The 19582-nt window shown below is 32.9% G+C and overlaps 1 protein-coding gene across 15 annotated transcripts in view; it reads left to right on the forward strand.

Annotated features, from left to right (window-relative positions):
• The window catches only part of gro (TLE family member transcriptional corepressor groucho), a 165256-nt gene that overhangs the window by 124270 nt on the left and 21404 nt on the right, over positions 1-19582 (forward strand). For all 15 annotated transcript variants that reach the window (XM_074122245.1, XM_074122253.1, XM_074122255.1 and 12 more), the window contains one exon: positions 12883-12980. In XM_074122245.1, the coding sequence (XP_073978346.1) occupies positions 12883-12980 (98 nt within the window). The remainder of the gene's footprint in view (positions 1-12882; positions 12981-19582) is intronic.

Below are 19582 nucleotides of genomic sequence, written 5' to 3' on the forward strand. Positions count from 1 at the left end.
TATCATTTGTAATTTACTTCATTTTATTCGATGTTAGTATTTTGCATTGCTTTCTGTTTTAACTTAAAAAGTTAATATATCTCCCCAACAGGATGTTGTTCCCTATATTCTCATGTAATAGACAATTAAAAGAACAATTTCTGTTCTTAATATCTGTACATTTTTGTTATTACCTTATTATTTACTTGTTGCGTCGACCTAATGTAATAATATTATCAATTTTTTTAATTTTAATCTCAGTATTTCTTCTTCGTATGAAAATGTATAAAGAAACTGGATATACCTTTGTGATCCACTTATCTATTATGTATTGTTTTCGAGCCTTTACTCCCACGCCTGTAATTGTTATTGTTAAAGCAATTAAAACTTCGGATATTTTAGCGAAATAATCTCTTGATTTCTCTTCATAGCGATTCAGTTTTTTTCTTTTTTTTATTAAAGTTTATCTGTAGTTGAAGTACAATTGCATGTTCAATCTGTGATTGAATTACACTTAATTTACTCCCTATGTACCAAAAGATGTTTCGTCTACCCTATTCGGAAGCTACCCTACTAGTTACCCTACTTAGACTCTCCCATAACTTCATTTTTTCATAGATATTTTTAATTTACCTTTCATAGCCCCAAATACAAATGTCTTTCTTCTTTTTAATAAAATGACTTGTTATTTACTATTTAATAGACAGATAACCTACATGGTTTTTCAATTTAATTATTTACGGGTAGATCCCTTAAGTCTATACCTATTTCTTATTACTTTACGTGAAAATTTGTTTTTCTTCTTTCCCGAATCTGAATTTTTTCATTGTGATTTTGTTTTAAATGTTTATTATTAAAATTTATCTGTGAATCCATTGTTTTTGAAACTATTTTTGTGAGGCCAACAAATTAAAAATAAATACTTTATACCCTGGTGAAGAAGAAACTCTTTATTTTTGTGACAAAAGAAATTAAAAGTCGAATAGTTCCTTGTTATTATAAATGATAGTTTCAACACCCCATTATTAATGTCTCGAATAGATCAACATTCGGATTATCGACTGTAAATTAAAAGTTAATTATAAGTTAGGGGTAAATTGGTGTACCATTATCAGGTCGATGAGGAGTCGATTGTTGAACCTATTCTTAGTAATTTTTTTTTGTCTAGTAGTGAACTAAGTTGTGGCCTTGAGGATCATTTAGAGATAAAGAACATAACAGAACCGTACAGGTGTTCATGCGGGTACGTAGTTATTTGAGTGACTTTAAAGCTACATTCATAACGAGCTATAAGTTAAATTGACGCTGCTCCCTTGCTTATTCAATAATTGTGCAACTGTAAATTGAAGACTCAGATATCTGAACAACGCACAAGTTAGCTGAAGTATGCTAGTGAACACCTTAAAGTTAAATAGTTCGCTATGTCCTATGTTTAAACATACAGTTAGAATGTAAATCCTATGTGTGAACATACAGTCAACTTTAAATAGAATGTGTGACCAATGCCGCCATCCATTCTTTTAAGATTAATCTTTGGAATGCCAATATCCCATTAGAAAAGACTAAAGTATTCCTTCTGGGATGTACTTATATGAACAAGGGACTGTCACTTCTATTTGAAAAATGAAAAATTTGTTCTGAGAAATGGATTGTTAGAAAGTTCCCGGAGAAATTTATTTTAGTTTTCTTCTTTTCTTTACAGTGTAGTTTAGGTTCCTCTATTGTCTGCATCATTAAAAGGGAATTTAATTTAAGGCAGGAATCTAAATTTAAGAAAAATATATTTTCCAACTTAAGTCCAAGCTACCCTCAGATGATTTATGACATTTTATGACGCATTGTTCGGTGAATGAATGACGATGTCTACAACGCAGAAAGCCGACAGTGCAAGATGTGACACTGTTAAATTAAATATGATAATAAGTTAAAAGCATTTTTTTTTTAAGTTTTTGGGTTGTTTAACCTCATTTCTCGAACGAGGTTCGACGTCTTCGGAATGAACGCTCCTTTTGTATTAAACTAAATAGATTCCTGAATTTTTCTTTTTTTATTTTTTAAAAAAAAGTTTAAGTATTTTTCTTCTTTGTTGGAATGCTAACTGTTATTACCTTGTCACTTTCATGAATGTCTGGGGAGGAGAAATATATTACTGCAGGAAATCTGCAGCACACTTCTGCAATTTACACACTGGAATGTACATATGTTGATGCAGCAGACCCCATCTATTGGAGCAAATTAAGACAATATCAATAAATGTAAATTTTTTAAGCATTAAAATGAATAAATTAAGTTTTTCTGATTTAGTAATTGATTACTTAAAGTTTACATCCATAGCTTGTAGAAAATATATAAATCATTGTGAAGCTTAAGATCTCTTCAGTTTGCAACCAGAATAATTCAATCCAGGTGCATTACTCTTTGATTTTTCCCTTGCTAAAACAAATATTGCATTATACAACTTAAAGCAAATGTTATTCTCATTCCATCCTGTTTTGTGCAGCTTTTTGATATAAATCCCTGTCAGTAGTACTATAACATATAACTTCTTTACACCATCTACACAAAACTCATCACTAGATAATTTTTTAATGTGAACAGTTATAATAAAGCCAGTAATAAAAACTACAACAAAGAGAAAGTCTGTAAGTGTTTAACCTACACTCTTAGATTACAGGTTTGTAGTCGTTCTTCAGGTGATTGTAGAGAAAGATATTAGCTTGTTCTCTGTAATATAAGTTGCTCTGTTACATTGCTACCATTATTGCCTACTATATACTGATCTAATAGCAAATTCTGGCCTGTATGAAGACCTACAAATCTATAATGTGCAGCTACCTAACTAAACTATACCTTACAACTATTGTAGCAACTATACTACATCCAATGTAGTACGTAGTTATGTCAAGTCAAAGTTCTATCTGACAGTTACTGTGACATTCCAATCAGTTTTAATCATAATGTAGTTCGTATTCTGTACAATGCCGTCATCTCTGGGCTCACTTTACTATATACCCGACACACCCAGTCGTGTACACATTCGGCCTAACGATCTAAATCTAAATGAACTCTATATACACCTCTTTGTTCTATCCTCTCTGTACAATATCCATCCCAAACCTCGACTGATGTTGTGTCCTGTTATTTTGAGTTTCCTCACTGCTAACTTTATGACATTTCAACCATTCTGCATGTCATATGCTTTTGGTATTCTTTGTCCTTGTCCCTGGCTATGTTAGAGTACACTTCAGTTATTAGATTGTTCATTATTATTTTCGCACTTCGATAAATGAAAATCATTTTTTACTTTCTTTTAATCTACCAAATAAGAAAAGGTATTGCAATTGTTCATTATGCTTAAACGACCCTTAACATTGTCTCTCTCTATGAAAGCCGTTTAAATGTATTTTCCGGAGAAAGTGTTTCAAACCAAAGTTAAAGATATTAACCATTTAATGCACCAAATTTAAAGAAAATCTTTGCTTCCGTTTTCGAGAAAACCTCACAAAAGTGAAAAAACATCGCAAGTCTGTAATGTGGTATTTTCAGTCTACCGATTCTTATCAAATTTATACTAATTTGATATATTTGTACTTCTAATTTATACTATATTTGATTTTTATTAATATTATATGTTGGAAACGTAAATCTGAAAAATTAACTTATTTATTATTTCTTCGTATAGTATTATGATTTTTACCTCCTACTAAAATTTAGTATCCAACTGTGGTTGATATACAATAATTTATAGTGGTGATCACCATAGCTTTGCCTCCAGATAGGAAGAGAATTGCTAAAACATAAGAAATTGGTATTATTATATAGCCTTGTGTAGTATGTATATTTCTATTAATGCTAGTTGTGTGGTGACGATGTATATAATGACGTGTCTCACGGCAGATATGTAGGCTGACCTGGCCAATAACCTGCTTATATGGCTCACACATTAGATCTGGTCGAGTTGTTTGCTATGACAGGAGAACGCAAAGCACTACTACTACTACCGAACATAGAATATATATATATATATATATGCTATTACTAATGTGTTACTATTACCTTACAGTGTTGTGTATATGCTGCTGTCGTCCTCAACTTGGACAATGGCGTTTAAATGGTCTACCCTGCCAGTGTGTAGTTAGTAATAGCATCCATCCATCCATCCACATTGACTAGCAATAGAATATACTAAAATTACCTCAGTTAATTGGAAATAATATTTATTGAGATTGCCCGATTTGACAATGTGAAGGTACGTCGCTTGGTCGGTTATTACTACCAAATAGTGCATCCGATTAGGATTAGGATTAGGGTAAGCGTCCCAATGAAAAACTCAGGATTAAGATTTGTGAGAGGAAGGAGAAATTAAATCGGGTTGAAGAGAAAACACCCTATTTGCTATCTTTTGGTCTAGGATTCCTTCATGGGATTCACCCAGATCATTAATTGGCCTAGTGTTTCTGTTTAATATTCTGTTGAAAGCCAAGATTGGAATGAGTGGGCATTATGGTTGTAGTTATAGAATAATTTAGTACTATTCGAGAATGAATTAAACGCTATCGCATAGGGGTAATACGGAGTTTTATTCTTTTATCAAGTATTATTTGTATTTTGTATGTTACTTTGTTCGTGTTATCTTTAACGACAGTGAACTGATTGCTATACTGACAGTCACAGAACAGGCTAGGACAATGACAATATGTATTTTAGATCATCTTCTGTACACCCTTTATATACCCAATATTCCATAATCCTATCTTTAACAAAGGGCATATAATTCCTTTCTTTATCTAGATTTCCAAGTCCTTAACAGATTCATACAGTCCTATTATTGAATTTTAAAACGTAGTGTAATAATTAGAAAATTTAGAATTAACGAAAAGAAGAGCACCAACTTTGGCGTGGTACGTGTTCTTATAATACAATAACAGGCTCCTGGACGGGTGTTTACAGGACAAAGGATTATTAAGAGTAGAAGAATTAGGCAGAGAGTCTCGATATATCTTTTAAACTTGAAAATAACCGACTTTGTTGCCAGCATGAATTTGAGCATAAAACTTCCAGACTTTAAAACTCGAATGCGATGGTTTCAATGTTAATCAATGAAATTTTTGTTATTCTTAGTATTATCCATTTGTTTTTTTACTCGATAAGTATTTTTGATTTGAGTGTGGAATTGACAAGAGACTCACCTGGAACCCACATACTCGACTGAAACGACAAGACGTGAACAGACGCTACAAGCTACTTAGTAGACTACTTGATCGCAGATCCAAACTCGACGTGAATCACAAACTGACTATTTACAAGACCCTGTTAAGCCCCTTATGGACATACGGAGCAGAAGTGTGGGGCTCAACCAAACCCTCTAACTCCAAACGCCTACAGACATTACAATCTAAAATCCTAAGGAAAATCCTGAATGCTCCATATTACATTTTTAACCTTACCATACACACTGACCTACACATCCCTTTTGTCACTGACCCAATAAAGTCTCGCTACCGCAATTTTCACAGCCTCCTAGCCCTCCATCCGAATCCTCTTGTCCAACAACTCTCCTCTCCTCACCTTCCCGACAATCCTCCTCGTCGCTTGAAGAGGAAGTGGCCTAGAGATCTGTTGTGATTAAATCATTGTGAAAGAGTTTCACCAGTGGGTGATTGCTCTAACCATGTCATTACAAGAGAACTGAAACAGTAAGATCAAATTTACTTGATGCAACAATTGTTGCAGTTGTAAATATACAAATAAAGTAAAAAAAAAAAAAAGTGGAATCATCTAAAAGAAATAATTCTGAACTTTCTAGCTCTATTTTTTTTTTTTTTTTTTACTTGCAGCTATTTACAAACAAGAACCAGCTGAGGCCATTGGTGCCCGTAGCATTTCTAGTGCAAGTGCTGTCCTCTTGGCGCGCGGTAGTACTGCGTAAAGAAAGCCAGCTTCCCCTTCTGGAGTCAATTGTAATTCCTAATTGTAGCATTTTTAGCAAGTCGACATCTACAGTCATTAGCGCCTTAAAAGTACATCAATTATTTTGTTTTTTTAATTAAGGCGCGTCACAATCAGATTTCTTTGGAGTTAGGAGCCTTTTTCGGGGAGTTGGTTTACAACAATTATAACAGTTTTCATTTAAAAATTTAATTAAATTCTAATGCTTGCCTAAACATTTAATTACTCTTATCTGACATTGGGAGGATCTCCCTTATTGGAAACCACTACATTTGTGGTAGCATTTTGTCAATATATGCAGCACCACCTAATCTTGTCGGCCTCCGCAATCACCTGATATTAACTTTTCAGGAAAAGTGTAAAAACAAATAGTTTAGTTCTGAATGCAATCAGCTAAATCTTGAAAACGTATTCTGTCCTATTGCACTTTCAGTTAACAGTTTTCTTTCAGACTTTCAATTCTTTTAAATTTGACTTTTAGATTATTTAAAATTTAGGATTTGTAAACTTGTTTGGAGGGAAAAATTTGCGACAATGTATTTGTTAACATTGATTGGAACAAATGCAAAAATTATTAGTTTAAACAAAAAACATGGTTTCTATATTTTGCTAAAGAAAAACAATGACAGTAAGCTTTAACCTATTACGTGGGAAAAATAATAATTTAAAATAGATTATCAGCCTTGTCTAAATCGTAAACCATTAACGAAAGGCTATTTTTTACATTTGAAGTGAACATCTCTGTAAGAAGAGGTCGTGGTAATGTTAATGGTATTAATGTTACAGTGGGAGATGATTAATGATGAACTCTACAGTCAGTTGTGTTATTATTGTTATGGAAATTTGTATAAGAGAGATGAGTTTCAAAAGTTAAGGTTACAGATTATATTTCTTTACATTCTTTATATTTAGATATTCTTCATTTTTATGACTAATAGACCTTATTGGTCTGTATGCTTAAAAATTAATGTAGAATGTATTCCAAAGGAATATTTGTAATTCGTCCTTCATTAAAATTGTTTCTTAATTATACATGTATATTTAAGCACTTCCGGGGCATATAACTTTTAATTTATGTTATGTGTGTAAGAATTAAAATGATACATTCCAATGCTTAGGAGAAATTAATCGATTGCACCATATTTTTCTAATTAAATTTTCACCGAAATTATAACTTTTTCGATCCCATAAAAAAACTAAAATATTTTACGGAATATGACGTATGTGTGTTTATTTACATAAAAATCAAAAAGCGCGGATGCTCAAATTGATATTCTGGGGTTCCATTCTAAACTTCTGATACTACTGTCGAACTCAGCTTTCAAGAAGAAGGACATTACTGAACAGTAATTTAGTTTTTCGCAACATTCTATTACAAAAAAAAGTGATTATAACGATTTTCTTTCAAATGTTACATTAACATTTATCAGTCTGCTTATCAGTTTAATTTGAAAATATCTCGCAAGAAAATGGAGTTGTCATTGTATTTTAAGATATTTAATGCCATTAATTAACTAACAAGCTTGTAAGTTTTATTCAGTTCTGAAATAAAAGCATTCCATGAAATTTTGGCTTTCTCAATATATATTTATTCTAAATTTATAAATTGGCCTCAAAAAGTATGTACTAAACGTTGATTTTATCTAGCGTTACGGCCCCTACATTTTCATAAAGTCACCAATCTCCTATCGGCATCAATACCGTCACCAATCCCGCAGACGGTATTTACAAGAAATCTACTTCGACATCACCTCAGTAATTATGCAGACCTTGCTTTGAACAGTTAAATAAATAATTTGTAAATTTTATTCAGTGATTTTCGGGAGTGTTTATAAAAAAAAGTCATAATGTCATTTTGCAGGTTTCCTTAAAAAAAAACACTTCATAAAGCAGCGAATTATTTCTTAATTACTGTTCCGCCTATCTTGAAACAAAGAAAAATATCTATTAGTTTAAATGCAATTTTCTTGGTATTAAATCCTAAGAAATAAAAAAATGGGCAGTTAAGAGAAAATGAAGAAATGTGGCCGGAAGGTTAAAAAAAAAAGGGTGTTATAATTATATAGAAGGGGGAACTGAGTTTATGATAAAGAGGGCTTGGGTTGCTTTATAATTGGCCTACTATCAGGAAATGGGGCTGAGTTGTAATAAAGTTTGTCCGATAGATGGTTAGGGTTAGTTTGTTGTACCTTGTGAGGGTTTTGCTGCATTTGTTAGCTAATGCTTCTCGTCTTAATACCATAATTATTTATGTATAAATCTGTTTATACTGTCGATTTAAATATTAAATGTATTTTTTTTTTTATTGTTGTTTAAGCAGCACGTCTATATCTGAGGTCATTGTTCACTACTGGCTCCCAGTGAGCTATAAGAGAGGCTCCATGGAAAAGAAAAATGTATAAAGATAGTCACTCGACTCGAACTCAGACATTCTGAGTATGCTACCGCCGAGCTACACCCTTATTTGCAATTATTTTAGAGTTGGCTAGCAACGAAATATGTAGATAAGTATGTGGCCGGCCTTTTGGATTTCTCTGACCAGAGATTGTATCAGTTTGACTTTCACAGCTAAAGAGAAGAGAAGAGAATACCACCAGCTTCATGGAACTTGATGTCCTGCGGGTATCCCCTATCAGCACTTAACACTAAACTCATGGGCCTGATAAGTTTGTACGAGGTGCATTCAAGTTATAACACCTCCGAATTTTTTTCTCAGAACTGTTTCCAGATAAAAACTACATTTTAAAATTTGTTTTGTTTTAAAATAAGCGGGCACTCTTTGTACATGCGTGACAGAAATGGCAGCACTGTAAGGCACACAGAACCCTAGCCGCAGCGACGTTTTCATTAGACGATCAGCGTGTAATCATTCGATTTCTCCATTTGCGTGGTGTGACACCAATTGAAATTCATCGCCAGTTGAGTGAGACATGTGGTGATGGTGCCATAGATGTGTCAAATGTGCGTTCCTGGGTGCGACAGTTTAAAGAAGGAAGAACGTCGTGTGAAAAGCAACCAAGACAATCTCGGCCTCGCACCAGTCGGTCAGTTGACACGATCGACGGAGTGGAAAAAGTTGTTTTAGAGGATCGCCGAAAGAGTGTGCAACAGATCTCTTCCTAAGTTGGCATTTCCGTGGGATCTGCGCACACAATCCTTCATGATGACCTGAAAATGCGAAAAGTGTCCTCCAGGTGGGTGCCAGGGGAGTTTCTTCGTGCAAACAACTTTGAAGTGATTGCTCGCCTGATCTTGCTCCTAGCGACTTTTGGCTCTTTCCAAAGTGAAAGACACTCTCCGTGGCCGCACATTCACCATCCGGGCCGCTATTGCATCAGCGATTTTCCAGTGGTCAAAACAGACTCCTAAAGAAGCGTGCGCAGCGGCCATGGAAACATGGCGGCGACGTTGTGAAAAATGTGTGAGGCTACATGGAGATTACGTCGAGAAGTGACAAAAGTTTCAAATTTTTGGTGTGATTGGTTAGTGAGAAAAAAATTCGGAGACGTTATAACTTGAATGCACCTCGTACTAGATTCATCAATGAGCTTTAAAAAAAAATTTACTCTGTGATTTTTTTTATTCTCTGATTTATGTTACATAAGTTTACTGTAGGAAATCCTGGGTGGAAAGGGTTAATTTAGTATTTCCAAGGGTGAATGAAGAGCAATTAAGTAAAAATATTCTTTATAAAAGAAAATATTCGGGAGAAAAAGGTTGATTTGAGAATGGTTTAATAAAGCAAGTCCACTACTTTCCAAAAATGCCCTACTGTGGGCTAGGTAAGTAGTAGAGCTTACCATATGGAATGGAGACGATTATTATGTGGTGATTGAGTTGAGATTTTGGCTGTGGGTACAAACAACAACTATCTCTGCAGCTCTGCATTTTGGTGAGTGTTAGAAGTGTCAGCAATGAGGTTTGTTAGGCTGGAATCTCCGTAGGGTAACCAAGTTCCATCAAGCTGATAGCTAGGCTGGTCTACTTCCCTTTAGTTGTGGAAGTTAAAATCTCTCCATACAATCTTGATTTAATCTCTAAAGATGGATGAAAATACGATGTCAACCAAAACGATAAAAAACAAGCATACAAAGATGGATATAATCGCTTAAATTTAATTTTACTATCCAGTATTTTGCTGGACATTGAGTTTGAGTTATAAGTGAACTTATATTGAATAAGAGAAAATAAGATTGAGTTGAATTAAAGAGAATAAAAGAGAAAGCACACGCAGTGCGACAGGGGCGGAGAGGATGTGATGAGGGTGTTGGTTGTCATGGGTGTCTTCACGCGGCTCCACTTCCTCTGTCAGTGTCATCCTGCCCGCAAGTACGGAGGCGGCGCTAAGCCGTCTGTCAATCGATCGGCCCACTTGGCAACACTGGCCTCTCTCTCTTTCTCACACACAGGCTAGCTCTCTGTCATTCTCTTTTAAGCACTCACACTGACACGAACACTGAATACCATGCTCATAGACCACCAACCATCATCCTTTCTCTGGTCTACCGGCAAGACCACTGTGTCCTCCTTCTCTTCCTTTTACGAACGGCCAAACAAACAACAAGACAAGTGTGTACTTGGTACGCTGGCTTCTTCTCCATGGTGCTGGTTCGCCGGCACTTCACCACCGCTCTTCTGATGACCATATTATATTGACTATGGAACTATATTCCCATTCTCTCGGTATCCTCCATGCCATGCCTACATTAACAATCAATAAACTATTTGCAAACAATTATATTAAAATAAGAATTTTATTCTGAAAAATGCATTAACCCTTGAATGATTTTATTTAATTTATTTTTACCGTACCTCAGGTCATAACCAGTATCTGTTGGTTCACAAGATATAGGATTCACCTAGTGCTAGTTTTAGCATCATCACCTTGGATGGATGGTCTTCTGAATAAGTTTGAATACCTGGCCTTAAATAAGCTGCGAAGCAGGTATCTCTACACAATTTTGCACCAAAATCTCAGGAGAATAACAAGACTCATATTTTACTTTTTCTGCAATGGCTACTGATGATGAATTAATTATACATGCTAAATTAGGTATGTCTTGCTAAGGAGCTCCAAGTGGCAGTCATGAGAAAAAATGTAACAGAAATCAATGTACTATATTACAAAAATTATTAGTGGGACTTAAGCCCTCTTGAAGAGAAAAAATAAAAATAAGTGATTACTTTTGTTACAAACAAAAATGAAACGCAGCAGTTTTCTGGACATAGAAAGTAATTAAGTTTGGAAGACAGAAGTCTGATAGGAAAGAAGAGTGCAAAACAGTTTACGCGCCATAAACATTAGAGAACTATTCTGTCAATCGAATTTTGGCCACCAGGTTTTTTCTTTTTGTTTATTTATTTATTTTTTAATTTTTTTTTTTATCGTTCTTCCACTATACCATGTCCTCATGTCTGCCTAGTCACCACCATTCTTCAATCCTTCTCCCATAACAGACTTTTCTACATCTTGCATCCATTCTTTCTTCTTCTATCAGCAGCGTATAATAAAAATTATAGTTGAACATATTTTTCTATTTGCATGCTTTTGATGTGTTAGTTCCATAAGAGGTGCTTTGTCGCAATTTTATGCTGAATATTAATTTCCTGTCGTACCATTTTTTCTAATTTTGGCATTCTGGGATGTATTAAACTCTTAAAATGGATACATCCATTCACAATAAGGTATTCTTACTTTTCTGAATGAGAGGCCAAGTCTCAATCCTGCTCTTTATCGAAGTGTTGGAAGAATACAGTGATAAGCTTTTCCTCTTTTGGTGCTATTTTATCAATATCAGACAACCTTTGATCCCTGTTGTGCAGAAATCAAGCAATCTACTATCGGAATTCATTACATTCTTTAATGTATTTGATTTTATTCGTCGAAGCACGCATGTTTATTGTATTTCTACCTTTTAAATAAATAAAAAATAGTACTACTATGTTGCATTGCATGTTTTACCCATTTTAAAGTTTTTTTTTAAAGATTTTAATTATTTACGCATTATTTGTTAAGCGATTAGAACCACATATTCATCAATATTTTATTTAATCATTTTTAATTATTTTATTTAATCATTTCTCTACACAAATGTAATAAGTACAATTCATTATTTCTGCTTAAAATTGCGCGTCCCCTCCTTACAAAACGCAGTGTAACTTTATAATTTTAAATATTTCACATATACCTACTGAATGTACAGAACAATTAAGCGTACTAGGTTTCATTAATTTTATTTCATTATTTTTACAAAATGTTTTTCCGATTCATTAACACTTTGAATGTCACAAAACACCATTTAACCTCCCACACTCAAACAACGTTTTCAATTCTTTTACATGTTCTTCATTTCGTCTTTATAAGCCCCTTCTGAGATGTTTCTATAGCTGGCGGGAAGCGTATGCAGTCAGTTTTTTTAAAAACTAACTAAATAATCTGTATTATCCGTCTGCATAGAGCTGTATTATTATACGTAGTTGATAAGATACTGATGTTATGACATTTCATACTTCTGTTCAGCTGCCAAAATCTGGATATGCTGTCCCTCTTAAATAACAAAAAAGCATGTTGAATTTGTATGGCTTTACTGAATTTTTTTTTTATATTTTAATTGTTCGCAATTTCTTGTTCTTTTTAAAGCTTGCAAACTAACATGCAAGGGAAACTTTACTATTATTACATAAAGTAAATTCGGAACTAATTTTAGTTTTATTAAAATGTATTTATTTTAGTTAGTCTTGTGGTTTTTCAAGTTTTGGTATTGAGGTTTCTCTTTTACTTACAAGAAAAAAATCAACTAGTTAAAACTCTCCTTTCTCCAACTATGCGGCTAAACAATCCCAAAATAAAATTGATTTTTTTTAAATTTTACTTTGATAGTATTGAACTCCACACAAAATTGTTTATGTATTTGTTAATTAAAATGAGCCTAAAATTTATAATTATTGTTGCAGGGTTGTGGAGGCCAGGGCGGACAGCCCAAGTTCACCATTGCTGAGACATGTGAAAGAATTAAAGAAGAATTTAATTTCCTACAAGCTCAGTATCATACGTTAGTACCATTATAGTTTTCTTGCCATTCATAATTACTAGAGAAATAATGTTTAAGACGTGATAAGAAATTTTTCCTTCATGCAGGACATTTATTTCATTAACACATAACTGAATCATATTCATTTAGTAAAAATTCCTTCTTTAATCTATTGAGGTTCGATCAAATAAAAATATTGATTTAAAAATACATTTTTCATTGCCAAAAATAATATCAACTATGGTAACTACCGTTTTAACTCATATCTGGTTTTAAAATGACTTTAATTTCAAACTTGATCCCAAACTACCTTACCCAGCCAGCAAGGCAAAAAGTAATCATATTTGACATTAAAAGCAATTAATTATTAATATTTGTTTTCCTTAAATAAATTTTCAAGGTATGAAATAAATTTTGCAACTTTGCATTCTGCCATGAAGCAACGTGTGTTGCTTTTTAGTTATGTAGTTAATTAGTTCAGGCTTTGTGCTTGGGTATCTGTCTACCAAAGTGTCGTAACTCTATGTTTAAGCTGACCATGTCCCTTTACAGATGAGTTTGTTGGTAAGTAATGAAGGAGATCAGGAGAATATATGTACACTGGTGCGAAAGTTAAAAAATATATATATTTTTAAATAAAAGTTTTTATTTTACCGAATCTCGAGCAGTAAAGGAGTATTATACTACGAATTTAAAAAATTTAGTAGCAGTAATTTCAAGGATTGCAATAAGAATTTCTTTTTAGAGATTGTTTAGAGTTAGTGATAAGCAACTTCCTTAAAAATGGAAGGGCAATATTCTAATTGAAATTTTATTCTTACAAAAGTTACACTTAATCAGTTTAAAAAAGCCAGTGAAGTTGACAAAGTATTTTTGAGAACAAAACTTTCGAAAATGGAATGCACACCGTGCCATTAAAAGCTTAACTTGTAAGTTAGAATAATATAACTTTATTACTTTGTATCGAAGAATACCTGTTGAATGCCATAGTAAAATCAAATTAGTGCATGCGAAGTTACCAATGAGCTATAATTTAATACTCATTTAATCACATAAATATTTAACGCATAGAAATTTCATGTAAACTTTTATTTTATCTCTTATGAATGTCAGATGAATATTAATTTAAAAAAATGAGCGTGTTTAGGAGGGTTATTTTGAAGTGTTTACCTACCAGTTAGTTTAAATTTTTATTTTTTCGTTTTTGCTCGTCAGATTTTCTATATTAAACTTTCATCAGATTTAAAGTTTAGTTTCTATAGAGAACGGAAAACAAAATTTATTGTGATAGATCTAGAATTCTCCTCTGATGTGTACCTTAAGGACAGCTTTAACGTACAGATCAATATATTGAATAAAAGTGTTGATTAATTGGTCTAACCCATAACTTTAGGTACTCTGATGTAATAGTCGCGGCAGATATCCCAACCAGGAGTTTTCTTTGCAACATCATTGATTATAACAATAGAAAATTAAGCACAGATAAAAGTTCCCGCTAGAATATTTTCTACTTATTCGTACTTAGAAATCGTAGAGTGTTGTAGTAATAGAAAGTAAACAATATAAGTTAAGAAAAATTAATCTCTATAAATAGTAGGAATTTTATGTGTAAGTTCAATGAACTACTCGTATTTGAGTATAAATTGCCGAGAACGTTTCGTACTTCTTAGGAGATTCACTGTTTAGGTTCGCCTTGCAGGAAAATATTTGGAGAAGGGTTTCCAATTTTTTATAGTCTAATTGTATTGGTTCACACTTAGCTAAAAAAAAAAGAGAAGATTTTTCCATTATTTTCATGTTATCCGTTATATTTTGTTTGAATCAGGGGTTTACACTAGTAAAATGTTTGTTATGATTATAATGAAGAATGTGGACTCATTTTTTTTGTAGCACAAATTTTAATAATTTTTTAGAAAAAGATTTTTATTTATTAAAAAAGTAGAAAGAGAGGGAGAAAAATTGTGGAATAGATGTTTGACTCATTTATTGGATTTAGATTATTCTTAATGAAATTAATATTACATATAAATGCTGCGGTTTGGACAAATTTATTTAGAGATTGTTTATGTAACAACCAACTCATTGATTAGTCTTAACTTTTTTATTGGTTAACTATATTTTGAGAAGCAGTAAATAAGGTGTAATTAATTTAAAAAAATATTATTTTGGTATTTTTATATTTTTTTTTCTTTCTTGTCTTAGTTTATTTTGTATATTTGTTCGAACAACTTTATTGGAACGGTACAATGTCTTCTATAATAAATAAATAAATAGTCTTCGATAGGTTTCGATCGTTCCTGCGGAGTTCTAAGTTGGCATTCGACGATTGTACAAACAGGCTTTCTAACTCCATTATTAAAACTGTCCGGTAGGACAGTTGTATAAGGGTTGACCATCAAAAACTGCACGAAAAAGTGTAACGTTGAAAAACACCCAACTTTGACAATTTTTTTCTATTTTTCTATAAAAGATAAAATTCCCAAATTTTCTTTATAATATAGGGCAAACCCTCCTTTATAACTGTAATTTTTTTGCAACCACCCAGATCTAATAGGTTTCGAGAAAAAAGTTGCCGAAAATGAGCAAAAATGGCTTTTTCAAAAAATGTTCTTGTTCTTCTTCTTCTTCTTCTTCTTCTTCTTGTTGTTGTTCTTGTTGTTACCTTTTTTGTAAACAACGTAGCGCCTAAACGCGTGAACCGATTTTCATGAATGAGGTGTCATTCGATTCGGAATTTTATGTAGATGTGCCTTTTGGGGGTCTCGGCCCTGTACATCGAATGGGAGAGGAGTTAGCCCCCTTTATGTAAGGCCCCCTCCAAAATTATTATTACTAATTACTCTGTAAATCTTGGCCCGATTTTGATAAAATTTGGTAGGATGATAGGGTTAGGGCTCCCCTACCTAACAATAAAGCGACGATCTGCTCTTACACTTGTTAAGGGGAAGTATAGCAATCGTTTCAAATTATCGACACGTGAACCGATTTTCATGAATGAAGTGTCATTCGAATCGAAATTTTGTACAGATTTGTACTTTAAAAGTCTCGACGCTATGCCTCAAAAGGAGGGGAGTTCGCCCCACCCAAATAAGGCCCTTTCTAAAACTATTATTACCAATATTTCTACAAAGCTTAGTCCGATTTTGATAAAATTTAGCTCAAATAAGTGGTTAAAGCTCCTCTACGTGGCTGTGAAGTGCCATCATGCTCTTACACCTACTAAGAGGAAGTACTGCAATCGTTAAAATTATCAATGAGTGAACCTATTTACATCAATGAATTGTCGTTCGATTCAAAATCTTTGCCTTTTAGGGAGAAGTACTGTAATCGCAGTTTATTTTTCTTGCTCCTCTTAAAAGGAAGTACTGAAATCGCAGTTTAATTTTGATATTTACGTACAAATACCTTCCTATTTTATTCAAAACGCTTTCTCAAAAAAATGGTTATTGAGGATGGTTTGGGGACCGCAACTATAATCATTCTTTAAAAAGATCTCTCCAGTGGTAGTTACGGTTCCGATTTAACACCTTATCAGGTTATAATGATAGAATAGCTTATTCCAAATTTTAAAAAATCTGTAAAGCAGACGTAACTTTGCAAATAGACAAAAAGGAAAATCTATCCAAAAGGTACAAAAATCTCCTTAACAAAAACTTACAGTTTAAACAGTATAAGGGTTGATTAAACGCCAAAAGGTACACAAATCAGCAGTTCCCAACATTTCATTAATACTTCATTGATATAATTTAAGTAATTTTACTGCATTAACTTTTCCTTCACATTTTTTAGAATTTATTAGATGTCACAGACCCTTATGCTGGCCAGTTCATTCATAATATTTTTTTATTATAATTATGATAAAATGAGTGATGAATTATTCTGAGTAGTCACATATACATGCATGTTAAAGTAGAAAAAAACAAAGTTAGAGTCGGCCACTTTTTAAATTTCAATCACGGAGGATTCAAAACAATATTTCAGTCTTAAATTCGTCTTACCGAAATATTCGTGAGCACAAATAACATACATTTAATAACAAGTAGATTATTCAACAATATTTACTCATTTCTCAATTGTAATTTAATTTAGTCCCCCTAATTTTACTTATGGTAAAATACTGGAATAATTAGCTGTCCTAAAAATATGCATATCTTTATTTTCTTGATTTTATATTACATATATATAACATTGTGGGAAGAACACCTAGATTGAGAATGTAATTGAAGAAAACTATATTATTTGCGATAAAGCCAGATTATTTATTACTTATTATTACAAACGTTTGACTACAACATAAAATAACAATTACTTTAATCGAAGAATGAACTTAAACCAATGATTTTTATTTAAAAATAAAAATAAATGCATAAAATCATTGATGTAAAAAAAGTTTATGAATTTTTTAGCCTCTTATTTTTTTTATATTTTTTATAACGTTTTTTTTTTCACCTGTGATTAATAGTTTGATTATTATAGATAAATAGATATTACAGTCAATCTAAGTTAAATGGTGTGCTACTTGAGTAAATATTTTGTAGACGAAAATGGCCAGCATAAGGGTCTGTGACATCTAATAAATTCTAAAAAATGTGAAGGAAAAGTTAATGCAGTAAAATTACTTAAATTATATCAATGAAGTATTAATGAAATGTTGGGAACTGCTGATTTGTGTACCTTTTGGCGTTTAATCAACCCTTATACTTAACTTTTTAAACTGTAAGTTTTTGTTAAGGAGTCTCTATAAACGTGTATTGAATTAAAAAGTATTTATAACGAAAATCCATACTAACAACTACTTCCTTTTAAAAGAACATATATTAAAAATGTGGTTAGAAAGGTAATTGGTTAAAAGCATATGTTAGAAGTAAGTAGTATTTGCGAAATTTATTCTCATTTCATACAAATCTTTAACAAATTTACCAATTTTAATTCAAGTTTTAAAGCTTGTGAAATCTAGTTTGAATTATATGATTTTTTTGTTAACACCATTCTTCTGTAACATCTTCGTGGTTTATCAGATATCCTATATAAAATGTTGCTTGATGTTGATTTTGAGACATCAAAATTGAAGGTATAATCTCTTCCATCCATGTTTTACATTAGAATAGTTTTGCAAAGATGACATTGGCTAAATCTGGGCATGATAATTAAAACTAGATCGAAAAATGTCAGCTGTCTACTCTAAGATAGCTTACAGTTACTTATAATTAGTTACATCTAAAGTAGGGGGCCTAGTCAAACAAGATCAGTGTACTAGTATAAGGTGTGAGGAATGTAAGGATGTTTTTGTTTACTTAAAGTGAGGGAACCCAGTGCTAGTTAGTTTGTTCATTCGCTTTCATTATTTGAAATCGAAGTCATTTTCGTTTTTATTTTCAGAAGTGATATTCGATGTATCACACGGAGTGTTAGAGGTGATCCTTTTAACATCTTTATCAAATAGTTGCACGTTATTTGACGAGGGGAAAGCCGCAAGGTGTTTCTTGGTAGATTGTAGATCCATTAGTTGAATTCAAGATGGAACTGTTTTGTTCAGTGAAAATAGATTTATTCTGTGTGAGTGTTTTAGCGGATAAACGAACGTAAAGAGCAGCTCTACACAGATGAAAAACAGAGGAATAAAGGAACGTGAAAATGAAAGAGGAACCTAGATAGGTGGATAGAAAGAGATAGATGAGGATTAAAGTCGTATAACCATGAGAGCGAGTAAGAAGAGGGAATATTGGGCAAGGGGTGCGGCAAGAGTGTCGGTATTAGAGCGTATGAGGGTGTATGTGTGTTTGGTAGATGGCCAAACAAAAGGACTATTTCTCTGTCGCTCTTCAATACCACTTGTTTGTCCCAGCGGCCAGGCCATTGTGAACTCTTGGTGGGCTTCTCTGTAAAAACTTCTCTCTGCAAGAGTGAGACAGTGTGACAATACCTCTCGCTGCCCTTTTGTACCAATAGCTCTTACCTCTGCTCTATACACACTGTATCTACCACTACTCATTCATACATTTAACTCCTTTTTTATTTTCACAACTCTAAATCAATACTTCAATAAAATCTTTCCTTAACAAATAATTATTCGTAGTTTTGTGTAATTTTACGGTTTGGTTTCAAACTGCGAAAAATTTTTTGTACAATTTTTCTCTATTTAAAAGATTGTAGGTGCAAATGTTGGTACACTTGTTTAAGTACTGGTTTTGGCATTATTTTTCAATATTCATTACAAGTTTGTTGAAATGCAAGTAAGTTAAGTTGTACCTTTGATTTTATCCGTTGAAGCTCGCATCTTTATTGTATCCATTCATCATTAGAGATAGATTAATCTATTCGGTGCACAGATTTCGACTTCACTTATGTTTCCGTCTCGAAAAAAAAAATCCACAACCAGAAGTATTTTTTACCGAGTAGAATAGAATAATTTATTTATCACATCTTCTTCTTTTTATTTAGGCCATGCGTCAACATCTACAACATAGGAACCTTGAACACTTTTCAGAGCACTGTCAGCCTCCGGATAGTGTTCTCTAGTTACATACGAACATTATTCCCTATTACCGGCCAGTGAGTTGTAAGAGGATCCTAGGAAGAGAAAATCTAAAAGTGGGCAGCTAGATTCGAGCCTTGAATCTCTT

This window comes from Rhodnius prolixus, unplaced genomic scaffold (assembly GCF_049639745.1).
Source record: "Rhodnius prolixus isolate KJV_2025 unplaced genomic scaffold, Rpr scaffold_8, whole genome shotgun sequence".
Lineage (NCBI taxonomy): Eukaryota > Metazoa > Arthropoda > Insecta > Hemiptera > Reduviidae > Rhodnius > Rhodnius prolixus.